This window comes from Cupressus sempervirens, chromosome 7, assembly GCF_028749045.1.
Source record: "Cupressus sempervirens isolate cs-2001-9-10 chromosome 7, ASM2874904v1, whole genome shotgun sequence".
Taxonomy (NCBI): Eukaryota; Viridiplantae; Streptophyta; class Pinopsida; order Cupressales; family Cupressaceae; genus Cupressus; species Cupressus sempervirens.
The window spans coordinates 544847116-544873470 of record NC_143124.1 but is presented as its reverse complement, the minus strand read 5'-3'; the positions used below and the strand labels follow the sequence as shown (position 1 = coordinate 544873470).

Sequence of the window (26355 nt, the reverse complement as noted above, 5' to 3'; positions counted from 1 at the left end):
AAAGTTGTGAAGTTGTGTGGTGCATTCGTCATCATGAGCTTTCTCATCTTTTAAAGTTTGATTTCATTTTTATTTAAAAACTTCAAAATTATATCATACGAGGGAGTTGCCCCTCTAATCGTAGAGGAAGGCCACATACCAAGGGCCTATTCAACTGTTGTGAACGGTTTGCCACATACACTCTGTTGGGCCATTTTTACAGTGACAAATCTGTTTACAAACAAGTTGATAAGCTTATTGTGGGAGCTTTGCTCCTAGAATTTTAAGACCATGTCGATTTTTTAATTTTTCGTGATTTAAAAACTCTTTTTTTTTTTAACTTTACGAATTTTTAAATATGTATTTTTGTATAAAAATTTGAAAACATTGTAAGATAGAAACTCTATTAAAATAGAATTTTTGTGGAGACATAAGCACAAATATATATTAGATTGAGACTATGTAACTAATTTTTTTATTGTATTAATATTATATTTTGAGTAACTTTGAATATAAAATTTTAATATTAAAAATTAGATTTAACATTAAATATGATAGAGTTATTTAAATGTGATAAGGAATAAATCATACGATTAAAATTTTAATGTGAATGTTAATTTATTTGTCTTAATAATAATTATATATTTAAAAAAATTAGGCTCCTTTTCAATGAGTTTAGTTTTGAACTTTAATTTTTCTTAGAATGAATTTGTTACACTTTTCATTCTTAAGTAAATTTGATTGCTTTACAGAATGACATATTTTTAACAACTTGGATTTTCTATGATAAACTTCTTAAAGACAATAATCTAAATAAGAATTCTGACAATGCTTTTTTCAAAATATTTTTCATATTTTTAACCACCTTCCAGAGTTGCCTTGATTCTCACATTAAATACATGTCAAGAGGCATGCAATTATCTCTTTTGTTATCTTGTTCTATTTATCCTTTTGATACAATTCTTCTTCTTTTTTATTATTCAATAATTTATAAATCTTGTTTTTATTTGTCATCCATGTCTTTTTGAAAAGTCACAACCCTTCATAATCACAATCATTTTAAAAAATCATAACATTTCATAATTACAATCTTTTCAAAGAGTCACAAACATTCATAGTTACAACATTTTTGAAAAGACGCATCCTCTCATCATTGCAACCATTTGAAAAAACCACTTCCTTGCTTTCTTCTTATTCTTTTCCTCTTCAATAAATCCTTATTTAACTCTTTATCTTCTCCTCCTCATCCTTCTTCAAACTGAAATATCCTCCCTTTTATATCTTAATTTGAAGGAGTTGCATCGCTTCATTACATATCTCTTGACTTTTCATTAGATTTAGTCAAATAATATTATCATATATTATATTATTCATTTACTTGTCTTTTTTTTTTGTGAATTAACTATAGAGGGATCAAATACAAAATAAATCAAGAGTTAATCCGGCGAGGCCAAGTCTCAAATACTGGGAGTTCATGGAGCAATAAAAAATACAAGATAAAGTTTATAGATGAAGAAATAAGTCTAATGTAGAATATAAGTGTGATCTTTGACCCAGGCAGTCCAACCCCTTGGGCCCTCCATCCAAACAATATTCTTCTTCTCCTAAATTTGCGCCAGCATGCTAATTTGATGATCAGTTGTATTTTTGTTCTTGTTGACTTCATTAGTGAGCTTCTTCAAGGTAGCTTCAAAATTGACGATGTTATCCATATGGCTTCTCCAGTCAAAGTCATCCTTAAACTCATAGACGAACATGGTGGAGTGACCAACTTGGAGAAATCTTCTAAGCTTCTTCCTATTCAAAATCATATTCATGTTCACCTGCAAGGAAACTTTGAAATATGTGATTTTCGAAAAAACTCAATAAGGGATCTGGGAGAGTCTTGATACCTTTCTTCGTTTCTACATTTCCAAATTTGCCAAAAATGTTAGAGGATAACATATTCCAAAAAATATTAGTGTCCTTCTTAACATTGTCAATATATCCAATAATAATTTCAAAAATATTCATAGAGAAGGGGTAGTTGATATCAAACATATGCAAAATGCTTTTGGCAAAAGAGCAATCAAAGAAGATATGTTTGCAAGTGTCAAGAAGACCACAAAATCTGCAGACATCAAAATCAGTAGAATCTTTCCTCAAAGGGAGTCTGTCCAGAAGTAGGAGCCATCTAAAACATTTGATCTTAGGTTCAATGGGAGATTTCCACAGTCTGTCAAGGTGATTTTTCCACATATTATCATCTAACTCAATATACTAGAGTTTGTTAATATGGGAAATAATGTCTCTATTGGCATCAATGACTTTGTAAATATTCTTGACTTTAATTTTTCCACAACCGTACCATCAGACCATTTTATCTTAAGAAATCTATGGGAGTCCACATGGCAGACCATCGACAAGTCCTTATAGGCTATGACGATCATGTTATAGATTCAAACCTGAGAAATAAGAACATAATATTTTGTGTTTATTATCATTTATTATTAAATCTTATATAGAAAGGTATCATATGTTCTACAATATTTTCTTTTGCATTTAATTTTATTTATTTATTCATTTATTGTAATTTTAGTATTATTTAATTATTTTAAATCTTATACTAAATATTATTTATTGATAATAGATTATATATATACTATTATTATTTCTTATTTTTTTATATTTTATATTAATTTAAATGTGATTTTATTATCTTTTATTTATTTAACAATATTGTATTATATGATTATTATTAAAATTCTATTTAAAATGGGGACATGACACAAAGTCGATTGGGCAATTATTTCTATGGAACAAGATTGTATGACCAAGACTACATCCACAATGACAAATTTTTGACAAGACATTAATCAAGCTAATAGGCTTATTGTGGGAGCTTTGCTCCCGGAATTTAGTTTTTTGTCAAAATATTTGTAAGACCATGTCAATTTTTTAATTTTTCGTGACTTAAAAACCCATTTTTATAAATTTCTAAAAATAAATTATTCTTTTCTGACACTTTTCTTTTAACATTGTAATTTATCTCATTTAAAAAACTTTCTTAATTTTCGTAGATTTTTTTGAAAATATTGTAAGATAGGAACTCTGTTAAAACAAAAAATTTGTGGAGACATAAACACAAATATATATGAGAGAAAATATGTAACTAATTTTTTATCTTATTAATATTATATTTTGAGTAACTTTGAATATAAAATTTTAATATTAAAAATTAGATATAACATTAAATATAAGAGTTTTTTAAATGTGATAAGGACTAAATCACACAATTAAAATTTTAATGTGAATGTTAATTCATTTGTTTTTATGATAATTATATGTTTGAAAAAAAAATTGCTCTTTTTCAATGAGTTTGGTTTTAAACTTTAATTTTGTTTAGAATGAATTTGTTACACACTTCAATCTTAAGTAAATTTGATTGCTTTGTAATATGACATATTTTTAACAACCTAGATTTTCTATGATAAACTTCTTAAAGACAATAATCTAAATAAGAGTTCTGACAATGTTTTTTTCAAAAAAAAAAAAAAATGACACAACCTATTGACTCATTGTTGCACATACACAAAAGTGCAACTACTAGTTTAACTATCAATGACAATTGATTTTAAGAGTATATAAATTTTAATCATATTAAGATGGTTAATAACATTTTTAAAGTGGATGATCACAAGCTTAAAAGTCTTTTAAAACACCTCCATAAAAAATTAAATAAAAACGAGGACAAAAATTTATTAATCACTAATGCATATGATACATTATCAACACTAACACCTTACACTCTTAACAAGATTGTGTACATATAAGCAATGATGGGAAACTCCTATTTCACACCTCCGATATATAGGCAAGGAGAAACCAAAACCACACACAGTTATACCAAAATATAATGAATGGCAAAACCATAGTCATGCAATACTACACCCACCTTTGAGGCCATCTTTTGAGAATAAAATATACCTCATAAGACTTTAGATAGGCTCAATTAATGAGTTCTTCAACAGAAAACATAATTGAAAAGTAATCTTTGACCAATGACTCCCTAACAACCCACATCCTCAAATCTAGTGCTTTATTTTAGTATCCACTAACTCATGTAATTTATCAGTCATAACAAGATTTTCCACTTCTTCCACTAGCACCTAAGTTCTTATAACGTGTCGTACTTAACCACGATGTCAACCATAATTATCACTAGCGTGTTACCACCTCCTTCATAAGTGCACATAACAGTGCCAAGAATCAAAGAAATTAAATTTTACAAATTGTTTTTCAATTTGCATTCTATGTATTGGACACGCATAAGTATACATGCTAGATAAATACCACCTTAATCCTAACATAAATTGAGTGTCCTTGCTTAACTATGCAACAGCTACTTCAAAAAATTACTCTTTACAGTTTGGAAGAACTACAAAGTCCCGCTAAGAGTGGACAACAAAATGGTATCAATCCAAGGAAGACGAGAATATTTTATAACAAAGTGGTACATTAAAGCTGACTACCCAAACGAAAATATCCATCTCAATTATACTTAGACATCAACTTGCTTGCCTTGCACCAACTGTATAATTTTAGCTATGAACAACTATAAGCTCTTAATGGAAACTAAGCCTCGACAATTCAAGTAGAACAATTCTTAATCAATTCCCTAAACCAGACAAAAAATAACAAAGCAAGCATACGCAATCCAGCTATGTCGCTCACAGTAAGATAATAACCATCTAATAATAGAGTTTCCAATATCCAGTAATACATAGCTAAAAGTGTAGTTCCTTATAAAATATACATAACATAGCCCATAATGGTAAGATGTTCAACGCACCAATTGTCTCCAACTCCCCAATCATCAATTTTTTCAAATCAAAGTTTCACTAGAGAGAAAACGATCAGGCAGTGTCTGCTTTAAAAGGTATATATCACTTTCCACATTTATTATAGACAATATTTCCATGTACAGATATCAAAAAAATGCAAGATTTAACAGGGTAATATCCTCCACAATCTGCTTGCATTTCTTCATGAGACAGAGACATCATGCTTGAAACAACTTCTCCAGAGATGTCAATGCCATTAAACCAGTTTCGCAAATGAAATTATAATAAACACAACAATGTGAAGACCTAAGATGTACCCAACAACTAAAGAACGTAATATCATAAATTTTCGATAGCCTCCTGTCCGTAAGCCTAAAGCATCTGATGCGGCATGCATTAGCTTGCTTCCAATCTCTCCAGCGTCTTTGTTGACTCTTGTACGGGCTCCAATAGTTGAAACCTTTGATTCATCATATCTGTTATTTATAGGCAATAATGCTGATGATGATGCCAATATAGACCTCCCTACTTTATTCCTTTTAGAGTTTGTTTCCCCATTTTCAACATGTAGTTTCCTCCTGGCCTCATTTGCATCTTCTAGTCTGAACTCAAGAGCGTTCCTCTCATTTGCTAATGCTTCTAACTGTGTCTGCCAGGGGTAAGTCTCAAACAAGTTATTTTAGATATTCATAAAAGACACTTTTGACAACCTTGTAGCCTAAATAAACCTTGCATATTTCTATATTTTGACAAATCATTTGCAGAATATTTAGTTGCATGGTATGAAAGGGAAACAAACGACCAAACTTGAATTTCATTTCATTTACTCAAAGCTTGCATCCATATATTTTTTTAGTTTTTAAATTTTATGTAGGACAATCCCAGGGAAACAATGCAGCTTTACTCACCCAATACGAATCCATCTATAGTAATCCCACAAATTTCAGATGAGTTAGAAACCTTCCTATTTGTTTTTTCATTTGTGGATCAATAAGTAAAATTTTCCCTAATAAAATTTAAAACCAATTGGATTGATCCTAGAAATTTCATAGCCAGTACCATTGACCTTGAAAACTGAAAACTTATAATTTAGCACCTACATTCATAACTGTACTAATAGTCATCAAGGCTAGGTTTAATAGAAAATGGTCAATTGTCTATCTATAATATACCTGCTTGGCCATTAGCTGCTCTGTCACGCTCCGTAGTCTACGTTCTAGCTCCTTTTCCCTTTGTGCTAGAAAAATAAACAAGGGATCATTTCTTCATGAACAGTTTTAAAAGCATTTTCATCCTCCGCATCTTATAGAACACTGGTAAATTGAAAATACTCAACATAATCAAGTCCATCTAAGATAACATGATTTATATAATCATTTAGGCCATAATGGTCTGTAAGTAACTAATCAAAGAAGAGCCTTGCTATCATTTACAGACATACCTGGTGAAAGCTGGTGAGATAAATTATGCTGCAAAGTGTTCCACTTCTTCTCTAGTTCTATCAACTTATCCTCCCAGGATTTCTAGGGGAAAAAAATCAAATATTAGTAAGCTATGTTTCATCTTGTATCATAAAGTCATATAAAATATTAATATTTTGCCATAAATGATAATATAAAATAGCCAAACCAGCTCATTTTTCTTGTCCTCTATCTCATCTTCCTTCGTTGCTGCCACAGGCGATGAAGAATAGGAACCTGTTTTGACACCAATTTCAGGTCCATTTCCAGACCTGTGCTTTTCTCTTTCTAGAACTAAATCTTGTAACTCCTCCAACTCAATTCTCTGATTCCTACTGAGTTCTTTGACTTCCTGTGGAATACTCATAGTTCAGAAACAATTATTAACAAAGATTTGAGCCAGTGAATGGACAGTAAACAGTACGACCAACGAAGTAAAAAGCAAGGGTAAAAAAGACAAAATCAACTAAAACAATTAGAATTTAGCCCTATCATGTTCTGACTAGAGAATTACTGGTGCCTATGTGCCTATGTATTTTAATTTAAGATACCGGAGGGATTATTAATTTATTTGGACTTCCTTTAATTGTTAATTTAATATTTCTATTTTTTACAAACAATCATATATGAATTAAGCAAGCATTACAAGGAGTGTAGCACACTGGCTTCCACAAGGCAAGCCTACCACACTGAATTGGATGGAATTTTCTAGGTTGGGTGTTCCTGCCACTCGTCAGGCCAAGGGGTCGAATTGTCTTGGTTGGGTGTTTTATACCCTTGGGCTTAGTCATGGTGAACAGTCTCTGGACACCCTGAGTTAATTGTTGAAAAAGAAATTAAAGAATTCAACTAATATTACATGGTTGGATATAGACTAAAATTAAATTATTAGTGCAATTGATTTATATGCATTTATAAGTTACTGGAACCCTAATCCGTAAGGAAATAAATAACCTTATACATCACATTCCAAATGTTGACTAATTGTATTGCAGGTTGAGCCAAAGTTTATGTTGGATAGACAATTTGTAAGTTTGTATTTTAATGAACTCTATCTCTTAGTTTCATTGAACTTGCGAATCTAGGGCAAGATTTAGGTGCATCCCACTACAATTGGTATTCGAGCATCAATCGTGCTACCCTGTAGGGACAAACCTACTTTGGCCGCTGTTCAATATTACCATTATTACAAAATTATTATATTACTAAAGTCATCATATTATTATTATGTATATTGGATTTAAATATATTTAATAATAGTTTTTTTTTTTTTTAGACTGCAGGAATCGGTGTAACATGGCCCCCCTATAAACTGCAGTGCGCCTAGTAAACTTTTTAACGTGACCGGTAGCGCTAGCGCGACACGCCCACCAGTACCATTCTTGTGGCCTTACATTACTAAAGCTCCATCTGCTCCAACACAAGCCAACTTTTGGGCAATCATCATGTCATTTATACCTCCATGTTCTATTAGAGAACTCTTTACTAGTTCAAATATGCTTTCCGTTTTTGAATTATCTTTCATTTTAACAACAGTTGGTAGGTTGGGTTGGCGGACAAAATTGTGTACACTATAGACATGAATGCATACATCACCTCATCTAAAGATAATGCAATAAAATTCGACTCTTTAATTTTTGCCTTCACATTTTCCTTTTCAACCTTAGCAAGACAACTTGCCCATTCTCATCCGTTGTTTACTGACTAGTGACTCCTCAGATAATAACAAATTTCCAAAAAAGTGTAATAAAGCACTCAATGATGGGTAGTCATCATGACACTTCTTTTTCTCAAAATATAAAAGACAACACTTAAGTGAAGAGCTTTACCCATTTCTTCTACTTGTATTGCTTTTCCAAGAAGAGATACAATTGAGCCTTCTACTTCAATAAGCTTTGTTTGTATTTTCTCCTCAAATTAGAAGATTTCTGCATTCTTAACATGTTGACATTCCTCCTTGGTTTTCCATCTTGTCACTGATTTTTCCACTCCATCTATGATTTTCTTCTCATAAACTTTACCCATATGCTTTTCTACGGTGTCAATTTTTAGCTGCAACATCTTTTTATTTTTATTTATCCTTGTGCATATCATACATCTACATTCTACCAAAGTGATGAGGAGATAACAAGGACAAAGCCTACAATAGGCTCAATATTGGATGGAAAGAAGAAATTTTTAAAAAACTACAAGGAAACACCAAATATGAACAACACCTTACAGGTTACATGTGTTCATTCATGGCAAGCACATAGGGATGCTGCCTTACCAAACACATGTTTCTTCAAACTGTAGCCAATTCCTACAAATGGCCATGAAGAAAGTAATGTACATTACTCCTACCCGCTCTCCACCACACTCAGGCCACTTCACATGGTGATTATGCGAGCAAGAGGCATTACTGCCCAATTTAATTTCCAAAGATTCTAGTGTGAGTCTGGCTTCCTACAACAATAACTTCTACAAAAAGAAAAAAATGCTACTACTACTATTTTATTCAGAAAACAACAGATATGATATGCATCCCTGATCAATTTGTAGTGTGAATAAAATAAAACCAAAACCCAAGTAGCAAGAAAGCACTACAATTTTATTTATTTCATTTGTTCATCTCAGTCCTTCACACAGAAAAGAAAAATCTCAAATCATACTCTCCAAAAAGATTTCAGAGAGAATTTATAAACAAAGCCAAACAGTTAAGAACTGGTTTTGGCAACCACCAGACCCGTAAAGGTTTTGTTTAAACCTTTACTAAAGTTATAACAAAATATTAAATTAAGCCCTAAAATTAAACACCACTCCGAATGCAATGCAAACCCTAAAATTTAATAATAACAAAAAACATTTAAACACCATCACAATTGCAAACCAAAAATTTATTCCTATGCCCAGCACTTTCTCCTGCAGCACAAAGGGTCACCTTCATTTGGATTGAGCACAAGTTCAATGGATGAATACTTTGAGGCTCATTCTATTTGAAAATTAATGATTGATAAATCCTAGTTCTTTTTTTTGGATTTCACATAATTTTTTGCTTTGTATTGCTTTTTCCCTTTTCTAGTCGTGCACCATCACCATCTTTGGAATTCTCGTCAAAGTCGATTATATTGTTTTGGCTACTCTGGGTATTGACTTGAAGTTCTTGGCTACTCTAGGTATTTACCTGAAGATCTTCTTCAAATTCATCATGATCAAAGATATCAGGTTCACCAGCATCTTCAATATGTATCAGTGGCACTAGCAGTGGTTGGGAATCTTGTAAATGTACTCATGATGTTGTAGCTTCCTGATTTTGGCCACTAAAGTATGATGACAATGCTCTGCAAGTGCTTTTGGTTGGTCTTTCTTGGCTTCCACCACATGCAAGACTCTTACCCTTGTTCATGTTCGACATCTCCAAAGAAATACATGCTGCCAAAAAAATCAACTTGTTGAAAAAAGTGCCAATCAACTATTGCATATATTTATCTAAATACGATCCATTGGTTGTACAACCTACACTATAAAATATTGATGTCTTAGGTCTAGACCACCAAAAGTCTAACTTGTACCTACTAAATAAGAACAAACTAAAATTGCAGAGTCTAGATAGATAGGGCTCTGAGTTACTCACTTTTGCCTAAATTGCAATCGTCACTCACCAATGCTCTCAGCAATTTGAGAAATTGAGACTCCGTTGCCGATTGGAATTGAGAGAACCTATTGATCTATGAATGTATTTATACCAATCCTTTTTGGCAAATTCCGCAAGAATATTATAGTGTATACAAAATATTCGACGAAGCCCGCATTATAAAAACACGTCATATGTTATTTCCAAGGTGAATATGGTTTGTCCAATATATGGCCGTGCATTATAAAGTTGGCAAAATTGAATTAGTGTGGGACATGCAAAATATTTGTGGGGCAAATGTCGTCCCTCTCCCAATAAAAACATTTAAAACTATGGACGAATTTAGTCCATCCAAAAAGTTCCCTTCGAAAATCATAGGCGAATGTGTTTAATTTTCAGTGAGCAAAAAATAATTTGATTGGCTATATTGCGTGAAAAGGAGAATCGATAGCATAAATCATGTGGCAATGGGCCCGAGGGTGTGACCCATTTTTGGTAAAGTCGGGACGACACGCCCTACCACATGTGGAAAAAATTCACCAATCAACGTAGACCAATGAGCGAAATTAGCCAATTGGCAAATGTTTGCCACTAAAGTTAACCTTGCCCATAAGTTGCATCAAGGATCTCCTGTCCATCCAATGTCCATAGCTTAATTGCTCCATTTCCGACAAACTTCTCTTCTCTGTTATGGACCAAGCCACTTGACTTTACTTTCCTAATTTAATCTCATTTCTTCCATTATATTTCAATACCAATTGCCCAGGAATGAACCATAGCCCTCTAAGATGTTTGTCATGCCATATTTTGTGCCTATGTTGTGCTACCTCGATCGCCCATTTCATCATCATCTAACACTCATCCAATTTGTTTAGGACATATAACCTCTCCCCAAGGCTTTCCATATCTCCAAATTGGTTCTCTATTGAAATACTTAGGCTGAAAACCATGAATTATGCAAGTGCAACAGCTTCATGTCTGTACATCAGCTGAAATGATGTTTGTTCAACAGTTACCTTGTACATCATATGATATGGCCATAGTATTGACAGTAGCTTCTCTTCCCAATCTTCTTGGTCCACTCTGCACGATTTGTACATCACAGACACCAATATCTTGTTTGTCGCTTCGGCTTGGCCATTTTCTCTCAAGTAATATGGGCTTGTATAATAAACCCAAGTTAAGCATATTTAATTTCCTAAATAAATTTTCTTTATTACTAAAAGAATAATTAAATAATTAGATGATATTATTATATTATTATTATTTTAAAATATAATAAAGATTTAAATAAATATCAAAAATTAAATATTATTATAAACATATTATAATATATTATTATATTATAATATATAATAAACATTTTTCATATCTTATAAATACACTCGAATGAAGGAAATATTCAATACTATTTCCACACTATTGGAAAAATCTAAGACTTTATATATTGTTATAATAAACCTTATCTTAAGACCCAATGGAGCTTCCGGCATAGGTGAGATAAATAAGTTTCCATTGGAAGGAATACGAGCTATGGAGAAACGATATCACCGGTGGAAGGAAAGTACGCAGGGGATGAATAGGGATAGAGAGACATTTCCATTCAAGCAACCCAAGATGGAGAATAGGAGAACATGACGTCAGATATTACAGGACAGCAAGCAACACTAATGTGAATCAAAGGAAGTCTATTCAATCCGTTGAATCACAATATCAAGCAAGTTATTAATATAAGTCATTAACACCTTCAGACAATCAGAAAATTTGACGTGAATGTAGACCCCTGTTGATAAGCGGAGGAGGAAGAATTGTGAAATCAGACAGGAATGGGTTACTATACCATTTAAACTATTATCTAATACGCTCTATGTGATGCACGGTGGACTATGGTCCCTGCCTAAACAAGTATCATAAGGAGGAGTGACAGTTATATATAAACTGTTGATTATATTTGAAACATCGACTACATAGATACGGGTTTATCTTACTTCATGGGTGATTTGACTAACCGATGTTATGAGTGGTATAAGCAATCTATGTTAAGATAGCATAAGTTCTGATTATGAACTAATGAAATCATAAAGACAATTCTGTTGAAAGGTCACGACTCCTGCAATGTAACATATAAGTAGGTAATGAACAAAAGATACAGGGGAAAAAAGGGAAGACATCCGGAGATTGGAGAGCGCCAAGACACAAGACAGAGATCCATTTCTCATATCCACACACACGGGGATATAAGCTGTTAAATTGAGAGGGGAAGAAAATACGTAAAAGTGTATTAACAGATAGTGCATCTTACAAGGGATTCAAAGGGGATGCAGTCACAGCGAGAGATAAACAAGTAACTCAAGGGAGTCTACAGACGAATGGTTTGATCAAACAAGAAGCAAACAAATATCGGGCAAGGCTAGGAAAAATAGCTTCGAACCCTCCATACAAAGGAATCAAAGACAAACGGGACAACGTACAGTCAGGAAAGAAAAACAAAAGACAGAGGAGTCTGAATAATAAAAGAAATGGTGACACAATTGTTATAGTGTAATTCCATCATTGTATAACATAGCGCATTAAGATTGAGAATATCCAGGAAACACTAATCGATATAAGACCATAACCAGTGATTAGAAACTGCTGTGAATTCAGTAGACACCCTGACTGTAAATAACAGGCTGCCAAACACATCTTTTTCTAATTCAGCATAGTACCAATTACATTTATATACCAGAGTATTATCAATCTGATGGCATAACCAAGACAACTGCATATATTCATTTCTGATATAGGAGGATATTATATCAAGATTTCCACGACTTATATAGTAATTATTCTAAGCTTGGAACTATCAATCACATCGGTCACACAATCAGCCCCTTATTACAGATATAGAGGAATAGCTCATCATTATCTATCTCTGATTGAAGATCAAATAACTGTTAATAAAATAATCGGTTAGAAGTTTGGATTGAAAAGCACTTCTTTCAACTAAGAGTGTCTCAAAGCTTTAAACCAAAGGAAGGAACATTACAGCTTGACAAAGAATGGAAGATCTTAAATTCCATGGTGAGTAGCCAGATAACATGATTTACGAAGTGGTCCTCTCTGTCACTTGTCAGTTAGATCAGGATCCCTTACCTCGTGATAATTTGTTCATAAATGAACCTTGTTCTGCTCAACGCCGAGTTGTACAACAAGGCCCCCTACTCCACCCACTTCGTCAAGTACTTCATTGCCACAGCGATTTATCTACACCTCCTTGCACTACTAGCTTTCAGTGGCCCGATGAAGCCACCTTTCGAATAACATTTGCACTAGTGAGGGATTCAAGGGCATGAAGTCCCACTTCAATAGTTTTATGGTCATCTGACATGTGTGACACCCAACAATCCACTCTCTAGGATCATTGTATAACATAGGCCACCATGGAATTGCAAGTAGAACCTTCCTCACCATAGTGTCAAGTCCCATGTGTCTATCGATCAGACTTTCATGTGCCTCCTGAAGCACACTCAATACTTCTTCCTCCATGATGCACCTTTGGAGTACTTGGTTTGGTCTCATCTTATACAGCAATTTGTTGATCAATTGAAACACATCCTACTCGTGATCTAATCTCAACAACGCCCATTATAATGGGGTCCACTATCCACAACCAACATATTTTGGAATGGAGTAGAAAACTAAAGCAATCCACTATAGAGATTGATTTTGTAATGCAATTCCTTGTCACTATTTGCCCAAATCTGTTCAAACACTTGTAGGCCATGGACACTATTTAACAGATGGGGATTGATCATCATTTCAAAATCAGAGATATTAAAATTGAACCAGAAAGATTAAACAATAAACTCTGTACAAAGAATTACCCTAGGAAAAACCCTCTTCACAGAGGGAAACAACCCAGCCCAAAAAAACCTGTAATTTTTATTATCAAATAAGCTTTTACAGAGCTCTAATTATAGAGTTATCACGAATTCAAAATGGATTGACTAAAAACAAGACTATTGAATGCACTCTATAATAATTGAGGCATTACAAGAACTCATGGAACTTTATTACACATAACATAGGACTTCAAGAGAACTCAAAAAGTGTTTTCAATCTTTAACATATTGAAAATCGATAGAATAGTGCTAACATAGAGATGACTGAATTAAACTCCATTAGAAAACAACGAATGAAGAAATACAAGACGACTGAACCTGATGTCATGTTTTCCGGAAAATAGAAAACTTAGCTGAAAAGCATATCCATCATGATATATGCTTTTGTCTAAGAAAAACATTTCAAGAAGTATCACCAAGAGTTTTAACGGAACACTGAGAAAAACTTCGAGCCGTGATTCACAAGCATCATCACATAACTGACAAGCATGGCCATTCAAAGTCGCAGTGATTGGAAGACAAACGTTACCACAACTATTGACAATTGGCTATATGTAGATATGTAAATGTTGTCATTAATGGCAACACACGATGTACATGCTTATAGTAAACCTCGGAAATAAAGATACTTATCTTTTTGGTACTCAGAAAATTGTCTAAGTATGAAAATGGTTTACAACAGTGTATTGTTTTCTGTATAACTAGTTTATATGATGTTATTCTTGAGAGAGAAGATATATAGAGACAGTATACATGTTGATGATGATGTGTATAACCTCAAACATCAGTCAAACAGTACGGAAAAGAGATATTTAAGATGTACAAAACATCGGAATGGAAGGTAAAGGAATTATTTTGTTTACAAAATAATTACTTGACCAATTAGGGACGACATCCTAGATGTTTATTTTAAGGTGGGAAAGTTTATTTTGGTCTTAGCTGACCTAGCAACAATTTGTGAAAAGGCATGGTATTTATGCAAAGATATCTTGCAAGATTATTTGGAAGTGACACGCAAAAGTTGTGAATGCGAAATTTTGTATCATATGTAGAAGTGAATTTTTGATAACCTGAGTTTGTGATCCGAGATCGAGTTGAGGCCAGAGATCAGCTGAAAAAAGGTGCAGCATCTACTTTTGTACTCAAGGAACTTTAATTACTTGTTTGGGCAATGAGCTCTTCTTGTAATTGAAAGTGCATGTTTGGGCAGTGAGCTCTTCTTGCACACATTGTACCACAACTCCTAACAGGGTTGGAATCTCCTAACAGGGATTCAAAGTCTCCTAACAAGGACTACTGAATGTGTTTATAGACTCCTAATAGAGTCCATCCTCTAACATGGAACATTTATATTAGTACATCATCTTGTGGGTATCATCCCCACCGGGGTTTTCCCTTGGCCAGGGTTTCCCTAGTTAACAAAATATGGTGCTATGAATTCTCTCTGTGCATGGTTACTCTTACTGTTCAGCATTACTTGTTTACTTTCTTATGCATGGTTCAAAGTAATTAATAATATCCAGTTGGTGACAAAAGTTTGTAGAATATTGATTCTCCCCCGCCCCCAATATTCCCTATTTCTAACAACATCTTAGCTTCTCTCCATACCGCCTCTCAACAAGCGAGACTAAAAGCTCAATGACAATTATTGCCAATGACTAAGCTTGCCACGTTATCATATGCACATGAAGGAGCAGTCGAAATTTTAAAAAGCAAAAACTTCAAAACTTTTAAAATAGATTTCTTAAAAGAGGGAAAAGGTAGGGCTAAAGTGATTATTTAATTAAATATTAATTTTTATCAATATTTAATTAATAAATTTTTAAAATAAAGGAAACGGCTTTTTTTTCGAAAATAGATGTGGTGGTGGAATTTTGTTTTTTGGATTCACATTTAAAATCAAATATAAATTTTATTAATATTTAATTGATTATTTTTTAAAATAATCCAAAATTCATTTCAAATCTATTTATACCAAGCTGTGTCATAAGGTGATACAAATTTGAAGTCCCAGATTCAAACATATCATATCTTTTTAAAGACATTCCTCTATAATCATCAATTTAGATGTTACTTATTGTCAATTTGGATTTCCTTTATAAGCAAGTTTTCATTTTCATACACAAATGCGTAAATGACACACAAACATCTTCTTTGGTCTTTTTAGTGGTCACCGTAGGATTGAGAGGTCAAAAAAACACTTCCAAAAGTCTAAAAAAAATGTTCGGAGACCAAATTCAGTCCAGGTCTAGACAGCAAATTCTTTAAAATTCGTTGCAAATTCTGCCCGGGTTCCTCTGACAGAATTTGCAGCAAATTCACAGCTCTGCAAGAGAATTTGGAGAGAATTTGAAAAGGACCAGACTTTGTACAGACTTTGAGGGTTGCTGGAGATAATCTGGTAACTTAGGTTTCCTTGCAGCAGAGCTACTACATGAGCAAGTGTACAATCATCTCTCCTTAGCACAATTACTACTGGACTGCTAGGCCTTGCTTCCCAATCAAGTAACACCCAACTGCCCACTTGATACAAATTGCAGGCCCAAGGATATGGCAACAACAGACCAGGAAAACACCAATAATGGCATTTGATTGCCACAGGAATAATCGCCCAAGTATGGTGATTTATTAGACGGCCCATTAGCATATTTCTTAGGCGTTTGAAATGCAGCCCGAATATGCCACCTAACTTGGAGTAGTGACAGCAGAGTTGACGCCAAAGTAGCTGAATAATAGCACCTGAATTCCAGAATAATGATCGCCCAATATGCAACAATTAATGGACGCCAGATGGGAAATTATATAGCAGGGTTATTAACACCCAAGAGCAGAAATACTAGGTGTCTAGTTGCAGAGATAATGAACGCCTGAAATGCAGATATAAATCGCAATCTATAATAGTGATAATAATTACTGAACTTCCAACACAAAAATGCCTTCCTAGGAACAGTGAATATAGTAGAAGAAGCTGCCCAAATTCAGGTTGCATGAACGCAATTCAAATCCACTGTACCTCAGCAATGGATTGAATGCACAAACTCGGTTTCAAACCCTCACAAGAAAATATCAAAGCAATAGACAAAATGAGATAATTAATCCTTCTCATGGAGACATTTTTATAATTCAATTGTGTAATCCAGCTTTAACTTCTCACTTAAGAGGTTCTCATTCAAAACATCAAATTACAACATGAAATAAGATAAAGTCCTTTAATAATTAATGCCTTGTTAATAACTTTATTATATGAACTCCATAAAATGCTCAATCTATTGTTAATGAAGACCAACTACCTGTGCCTCCACTGCACTGCTAAATATAGCAATCGCTCCGAAATAGACTTAGTAAAATAGCAAGTCTGCCACAAAGACCCTCAAAACTTACTATCAGCTTGCGAGGGTCACCAATTCTGGCTACAGGAACCTGCTAAAACAGGGACTTTACATTACTTGACAACTCATTGTTTATGACAAAATTCTGAAGGGGAAGAAGAAGTTGGGATTGCATTTCCCAATTTCCATAGAAGAAGGAAAAACTGAGATATGTTTATGTCTAAAGGCAATAGAGAGATCATCGAATGAACATCACTTCTTCAATCTGCCACTTTATCTGAAAAGGTTTCAATTCGATCCCTACAACAAGATCATATCTGTAGCGGGATCAAAGTATCAACAAATAATTCACCTCGAGGACTTTTGGGAAAATGCTGCAAATGAGAATGAAATTAGAAAGAGGATGCATTTAAGACTATCATTGAACATGATTAGAGCATGCAACATATTCCAAGTGTCTGATCAAATGGATGAGGACCCAAATGTAGTGCAAAAGGGATTCAATTTGGAGAAGGCAACTCATCCATGCAAATGGCAAAGGAAAGAGGTCACAGATCTTAACATACTATCAAAGCTAGTCTTCGATTTTACAAAGTAGTGGATTGAACATAAACTCAACAAACTAGTTGTGCCAGAAAATGGATTCACATATCGGTTAATTGGCCATCAACCACTTAGGGATGAACAACCAAGGTGCAAAGGTTTGAATGGAAAGAATTCAAGCAAAAGCTTTCAAGCATGCAAAAGAATTGGTACGAGTTTATAGTGGGGCGTTAGCTGTACTCTCTAGGATCCAATACATGGAGAAATCATGGGAAGATGAGCACATTTACCAAGATGAAGTGATATCCGATATACATAATCTAATGGAGACCCAAAAACAGGCATTGATCAATGGTCAATGGTGGAGTTATCAACAAATGGGATATCTATGACTACCTTCAATGGTAAAGTGCAGTGATCACAGCCAAAGAAATGTTTGAGAGCTTTACCATGGAATTTGCTCAATAGAGAAAGACAATTGACAACATCAGGCAAGGGGTGTCCAATACAATTGCATCATTGTTGTCACAAAGATTGGTGGAAGATGAAATAATAGTGGACAACATGAAAGGCAAGTTAGAGGAGTTCTTTCAACTAAATGTTTGCGAGAGAGATGATTTTGAGAACTTCTCCATCTTCTCAAACACCATGCACACCATTTAGGACTTGTTACTGGATTGGGAGGAAGGTTTAGGAAAGGCGGAAAGAGCAATTGCAGTTCTAGAGTTCAAGCAGGAATCGACACCAAGCATCAACACAAAAGAATTGGAGACAATGCTGGATCGATTTCATGCCTTCAGGTTGTGAAGTCAAGGATAGATGCATTTAATGCATAATGAGTGTGAGCTTAGTGGTCATTTATTGCAACCCACTCTCTTTCCAAGCAAGCATGTGTAGTGGTCATTTATTACCCACTACAATAGTGGATTCCATTTGGTATTAATGTAGATTCCTTGTCTTTGCCCTAACCCTAATTAGGGCTGATGTGGCACGATCTAGGACATTGGCTATTGATTTCATCCAAACCATCCGTTGTAAAAGAGGACCTGTATAAAGGCCTAACTTCTCATTGTAAGAGGAGGATTTTCTGAGATTGTTGTTATGAGCTACTAAGATAATAAAGTTTTCATTTAAGTTTCATCAATACTTGATGTGTTTAAGTGCTTGTTTCTTCTCTTGAACTCCCTATTTAGATTGTGTTTAGTTTAGAGACAATGTTGTGATTGCAATGAAGAAAATGATGGTTTTTTATGAATTCCTTTGGTTCATACTTTTGATGTCTTAGTGATTCTAAATCATTGTGCAAAGTTAGCCCGAACACTTTTTTGCGTATGCTTAACTTCCATCATTGATAGACATTGTTCTATGTGATGGTGTATATGATGGCATGAAAATTTGTTGCAAAACCCTTGAAGATTGTGCCAGTTCACGTATAGTTGTAGTATAACTTGGCAAAGCATAGCTTGGTAATTGAGGAATTTGTCCACCAGAGTACCATTTATTGTTATCACTGCCCTTTGGATTGGAATAAAATATCTAAACCCTATCCTCATTTCATTTCCACATATTCTATGAAAATTACACAAAGTACTTTATTGCAAAACCTTTGGATAGCTCTGACATCTAGTATGACTTGAAATTAATCTGAGCAAATACACGTAAGCCTCCTTGTGATCATCTGCAAATCACATCAACCACTGAGCTTATCCACAGTCAAGACTTCACATTAAAGGAAACTTGGAGTCATCATATGGTCTCGCAATCTTAGCAGACATGAGACTTTGTTCAAGAGAGGATAAAATACCTTGGTATTTTGTTCTACTATTTGGTGGGTCATAAAACGTGCATCAACACTCCTCATGACCAACTTCCTCCTCTCTACAAGTGGCATGTCCCTTGCAAAATGGGATGTGGATAAATACTCGGCAATACTTGTGTAACACTCTGGCAGTACTACAATATGAAATAGATGAGCACTTGGAAAATCATTACTCACTCCCTCGGTGGTTCTCCAAACTTAATATGAGAGAGCTGTTCGGCAATTAGATAACTCTTTCCAAATCATACAATGATAGTGAATGTGAACTCCTACAACAATAGCAAGTATCTGCTCACTCTCCCCTATATTATGGGTTTGTTGATGAGGTACTCAAAGCCTGATGTTCCACATAGAAAGTGAAAGGTGTCACCAATAGGTAATATCGAAATTTTTTAATGGCGAATACCGTTTTGAGAGCCTTCCTCTCTGTAGTGCTGTAATTTTCTCTACCTTAGACAGCAACCTACTGGTAAAGTACATCAAGTGGTCCAGTCCATGATCTCCCACCTATGCTAGTATGGGTCCAATTGCAAAATTGGATGCATCCACATGCATATGGAACTCCTTGTCCCAATTCAAGTATGCCAAAATAGGAACACCAATCAGTCGTGTCATCAGCTCCTAAAATGCTTCCTCTTGCGCCTTCCCCCAAGTGTAGGGTTCTCCCTTCCGTGTAAGCTTGTCTAATGGGTAGGATATTTGAGCAAAACTTTTAATAAACATTTGGTAATATCTTGTGGCCCAAAAAGGACTTCACCCCTATCGTGTTTGTAGGTGCTTCCATTTCAACAATCACATGTACCTTGTATGGGTTTTTCTTCAATACTACCTTGCATACAACATGCCTAAGAAGCTTCCTTGCAATACCATAAACCTACAATTCTTCAGGTTCAATGCTAGTTACACTCTCCTACACCTCTCCATGCACTCCTTGCGAGCCATGAGATGTGTCATGCACACTAAATATCGACCAGTCATCCAGAAAGGCTTTGAAATTCCTGACCGACATTTTATCAAATACGTGCAATATGATATTTTGAAATGTTGTTGGCATGTAACAAAGTCCAAAGGGCATCCTATTATATGTGCACACTTCGTCTTTCACCATAACGTAGTCTTCAACTTATCGACTTGTCCTCCTTACCTATATATATCCATTAAGGAATAGATTTCATGCCCCACCACTTCTTTGTGGATTCTATCAGTGAAAGGAATTGGGAAGGGGTCTTTCACCGTGACTACATTGAGGAATTAGAAGTCTACATTGATTCAAGTTTGGTTCGTCCCCTTCTTCAGTGATATAACAATTGGAGAGATCCACTCACTTGTCTACACTTTGAAAATATACTCGCATCCAACATTCATGCAATCTCCTCTACATGTGCGACATAGTTCTTATTCATATTGTATGGTCTCTTCCAGGTTGGTATGGCACCAAGTGCCAACAGGATGCGGTGCACACACAGCTCTAGAGGTAGAACTTTTAAATCTTTGTGCGTTCAAGAAAATACATCCTTATACTCCATAAAAATTGTAAATGTTGTCACTTTCAAGACGGGATTCCAATCATTTCCCATTAGGATGTTTATGGGATTAACCTCATCGTCGAGGTTGATAACCCTTTGATGAGGGTTCCTCGTACCGAATTGGCTTTGTCATATCAATCTGATATGTTAGTACCTCATTCACTTGGGTCTCTCCTTCAATATACTCTATGTATGTTGAAGGGAACAAGTACTCTTCATCCACTTAAGTATGTCGCAATGGAACAAATCATAATCTTCCATTTGCCAAAAGAAGAGGTTGTTCATGGAGTCTAGGTCATCCTCCAAACAACCTTCCAACTCCAAGATACCCTCTGCACTGGGTTCCATCTATTGCCTTCATTCATCTTGGCCATCCATACCTCCTTCTTCAAACTCAAAATTATGACAAGGATGTCAGGCCCTTGCTCACCATTTGTGTCTTATGGTCAATGGTGAACTTTTTGTTTGTTTCATTTCTAATCGCAGTTCACCTTGCCTACCACCAGCCACCCTCTGTCAAGGATTGCATCATAGCCCTTCTTCTTAAGTTAAATTACTACAAAATCTAGCGTGAACGGCTAAGTGTTGATCATTAGTCTCTGTGCCATGAGCATCCTAAACGGCTTGATATTGTGTTGGTCTACACCAACCAAGTGGAAGGTTGGCAGCCACATTGTTGGTTTCCCCAATTTCTTCTACATCTGCTTTGGAATCACAGTAACACTAGACCCTCCATCCATGATGATTCCTATCAGAATGTTGTGAGAATACCCATTCCTACTACTATTAGATGTCTCCCGCTACTGATAAGTAGCAAAATTGGATCTACGGAAGCGATCATGGATGCCTCTACTCATTCTACATGGTATGCTACACGATGTGGTATAGGTACAATGTTTGGAAAGGTCATGTGCAATTGTGGCATTATTTACAAGAGGTCTTTAAGTTTGATGGGAACTTCTATCTACATTATTTGCCACAGGATGTTCTGCTTAGCCTCTATCCAAAGTGAGGTGCTTGCCATTTCGTGTATCTCCCTCCTCTTAGCTATCATCTCTTCTTTCTATATTTGCCTTACTCCGTACAAGGATCGAAGTAGGTAGCCTTATTTGCATGTGCCCGTGTGACCACCAATACCTCCTCCTTTGTGCTCCACTTTTCAATATTCAACAAGTTGACAACAAACTTTGGGCAAATTGCTTCCTCGTGGTCTCATGGTCCACACCATCTACACAGGAATTGAGGCATTTCTTCCTTTGAGCTGTCTCGAGCAAAATGTCCCCACTAGCTACTTGTGCAGTATCGAATCTTTGGCCTTCTCTTCGCATCATAGTAGATGTGACTCTAGCTATTGTTGTTATTATTATTGTCGTTGTTGCTCCTTCCTCTACGCATGTTGTTCCAAAAGCTACTAGATGACGTTGTGGTGTTATTTACCTGAGGGTTGGTCGCTTTTGTTGATGTGGAGGGCTCAAGTGAACAACACTTGTTGACCCTATGTCTTCATATTGTATGGGCATTCCTTAGTGGAATGATCGCTAATCTAGCAAATGTCGCATAACATTTTCTTCGGGCATGCCCCTTTCGAATGCACTCCATACACCAAAAGTCTTCATCCTCATTCTTTTTCGTACTAGCCTTCATGGAACTAAATTCCCGCATCATTCTTAGCATGTCATTTTGGAGGGCTTGTACTTTCTTACTTGATTCCTCATCACTTCTTTGTGCAAAGGAATTGCCATCCTTGGATGATGACTTCTGCTTCTTCTTTTTAGCAATCTTGCTCTCACTTTTCAAGTCCATCACTCTATTTTATGTGATTGCATATGATGGCGGAGGCACAATTTTCATCTCCTTCTTTAGTGAGGGTCTCAACCCTTCAATGAACTGCCACTTCTTTAGGCCATCCGCTAGTTGGTGTCCATTTTGCCCAATAACTCTTTCAACCTTTGACCGTACGCTCCAATGGTCTCGTCCTTGGCCTGTTTGGTGCTACAAATTTCTATTAGGATTCATGATCATCTCGCAATAATTGGAACTCTATTTGAAACTCCTTCAAGTTTGTCCCCCGAGTGACTCGGTTTTTATCCACCTCTAAGTACCAATCTATCGCTACTCCCATTAGCACGGCTAGGAATTGCTTCGTCCACTCATATTGGTCTATCACCCCGTTGGCAAACCAGACAGTTTCACAAGTTCTATTGTCCTTCCAATTGCCTATGATTTTTGCTAACTTCTATTTTTTAGATATGACTACAATTTTTGTTAATATCAGTGTAGTGTGGTTTCCAAAAATGGATGCGTTAGAGTCAGATGGGTTATTTTGGCTATCGTGCCTATGTGTCCCTCCAACACTCGTAGTTGCACTGGTATCCCTTGTTCCACCATCCTCGGTCTCTCCTTCTCCCCCTTGACCTCGCGTGTCTCCTCTTTTGGTGTGAGAGTGAGGTTCCTCAATCGAGTCTAGTTTCTTCTAATGATTTGCCTTGGTCTATGTCTTCATCGTTACTTTGTCCCCTTCAGTGTGGTATCTTCCTTTCGTAGCATACTCTCTGTACTCTACATCTTTGATTCCACTTGTTGTGGTGCCTACCAGGTTCCCTTTGGACAACCTTTACTAAGGCCTTCCTTCTGCAAGTCTCTTCAACCATCTTTGATGCTCTGCTCGGTCCTCGAATCTCCTCACCCTTTGAATAGCCTCAAACTTGTCTATGTATTCTTTCCAATTTTTGTCTTTGTTTAGCAGATTTGACATTAATTCCTCCTCTCCGAAGGGTTGCCTTGTCATCTTCTACTTTCATCCCTTTCCTCTGTCTCCCTTCACCTGTTCTCCTCAACCCTCTGAAGGATTTTCTAGCATTGGTTCTCTTGAAAACTTCCTCATGTAACTGTTGCAGCACCAAGGATGTTTGTGCCAACAATCAAGGGAGCCTACTCATCAAGTAATCTACAACGCACCTTACTTAGAGAGATTGCCATACTACACTCTCGGGCACTTGTTCTTCCATAGCCTCTCTTCGTATGTGGGTTTCTATGGACGCTTGCAGCAATGAGATGACGTCAAACATCAATGCTCCTTCTATCTCAAAAAACTCTAGAAATGTATCGTCTTCATCATGGATACTTCCTTTGTTGACGGGTTGTCCCATTATGCGTCCTTCGGCATGTACCACTCCATCACTCCCAAATTCATTTTAAGGCCACGGCGCCAAATGTTTATCACTATGGGTAAAGGTTTAACACTTCAAAATAGATAGTTATGAAAAGTAATATATAATGCAACACTAGGATATTATCAAAGAACTCAACAACTCCTTTATTAACTCTAGCAATTGTTTTCATTCATCAGATTCACAATGACATCATTACTCCTTCATACACAATGGTGATGATTGGATACAAGTAATAGAATATAATGTACCAAAGGGTTTTGACGAACCGTCATGACCAACCAACTACCCAACTGCCTATCCCTTTGGAAACACCAATCATATGTTAACAACTATTTTACTGACAACGGAGTTTTCAGTTTTTTATAAATAGGTCCAAGATTAGAATCACAACACTTTGAAATCATAGAAACTAGAAAACAATGACATTTAACATGTGATCAAGAAACCTTTAGCTTAGCATCCAATTGACGAGCTTCATGAGACTTTTCCTGAATTTTTTGCTGCCCAGCTGCAATTGCTTTCGCATATGCTTTATTTTCTTCTAGCAATGAAGCCTCCCTTAGTTGTGCCTGGACAAACAAGGAAATACCACTTATTCTGAAGAAAAATGGAAAAAGAGTGAATAACTAATTAAATGATCTTTGGAATAAGTTGGCAAAGAAGTTTTCTTCTGGAACAAATAAGATGTGTGACCAACACAAATCTGCTAGACATTCATCATTTTAGAACAGCATCCACGTTGCTCAGAAAAAAAAACTGTAACAAATGGTATAAATATTTGATTGGGATGTGAAAAATTAGCATGTAAAAAGAGATTAACAATTAAAACTACAAAATCTAAGGAAATAATTAAGGCGTTTCTATTTATTACAATTTTAGGCAGTTACAGGAAAATCTACGATTGTCACTGTACAAAGTACAAGAATGCATTTAAATAAAGCCATACAAAACAAATAATCAGTTGATTTCAGACATTGGCCCATGTATTAGAATATCTACAACTGAAACTGTACAAAGTACAGGAATGCATTTAAAAATTGCAAGATATAATGATAATCAGCTGATTTCAAACATTAGACCGTAGTCTATGTCATGAGCCGAGTAACATCTTTTTAACCACAGTGGGAAGGTCAATCAACTTTTACGAAAATATTGAGAAATATGAGTTTAACTCAAGTTCCCCATTGATTTGTACATATCAGCAGTACTATTACCTAAGCGTGTTACTAGATTCTTGATATGTCTTATTTACAATGGTGATAATGCTAGAATTCATCTTCTTCCCTTTCAATACTCTTTTTCAGTTTTCTTTGTCTAATTTTACAGAATGCTTGTCAAACAAGGGACCTTGGTACTTCATATCACTTCTGTAAAGATGCAGAGCTTTCTGCCAACAGGTTAATGACTTACAGAGTAGTATTTTTTTCATTTTTGTTCTGAATTTACCATATGGATCACCCGACGGCATTGGAAACAAATTAGTTGAGGCTCCACCAGTATGGAATTGCAAAAGATCATTATAGATTGTGAGAAACTTGCCAAATATATCTAATTCATGTAAACTGAAGGAGCACAAACCAAATAAACCATATTTTTCAATTCCGTATTGGATTATGGACACCGATATATCATGCTCTCCCAGTGTTACCATTGATCGGGATAGATAGGAAGTGAAGAAGAAAATCTGAAAAAAGTGTAAGACAGTACAAACACAAAGCAGTGTGGGAGTATCAAGCAACAAGATAACGAGCAAGAGGAGTCACAAGACAAGGGAACACATGGCAATGCTGGTGAGAAAAAGACAATATTTCACAAGGATCTGAGATTGAGGTTTGAAGCAAGAGCATTATTGGGTTGTGCGGCAATCTTGCATCATGGAAAGGTGAATATTGTGTTTTAGTCTAGCTCTTTGAATATATGTTAGGTTACGGTTACCATTCTGTACAAAAGAAAGTTGGTGCTTTTCGCCACAGTTTGAAATTGGCTCTTGCAGTTTTGAGCACAATTGGATTAATGTTTAGGAATGCATGGTTTAAGCTTTCATGCTTTATATCTTATGATTTGCTGTAGTTTGACTGTAGGTTGGCTGCTAGTTGTCTAAGATGTACTTTTGTGCAGCATTCTGATTTTGGCAATTTTCTGAGTGGTCTTGTTTGATGGCTTAGGCCTATTGTTGTGAGTCATGAATGCTGGATACTTGCTTTCT

General features: G+C 35.4%; 1 protein-coding gene across 1 annotated transcript in view; it reads right to left on the bottom strand.

Annotated features, from left to right (window-relative positions):
* Positions 1-4682: 4682 nt before the first annotated feature.
* Positions 4683-26355, bottom strand: part of LOC149547923 (golgin family A protein) — a 30781-nt gene continuing 9108 nt past the window's right edge. The window contains exons 2-6 of the mRNA XM_089791968.1: positions 24596-24718; positions 6432-6614; positions 6244-6325; positions 5975-6039; positions 4683-5451 (exon numbers count right to left, since the gene is read on the bottom strand). Of these exons, the coding sequence (XP_089648094.1) occupies positions 5059-5451; positions 5975-6039; positions 6244-6325; positions 6432-6614; positions 24596-24718 (846 nt within the window). The 3' untranslated portion in view covers positions 4683-5058. The remainder of the gene's footprint in view (positions 5452-5974; positions 6040-6243; positions 6326-6431; positions 6615-24595; positions 24719-26355) is intronic.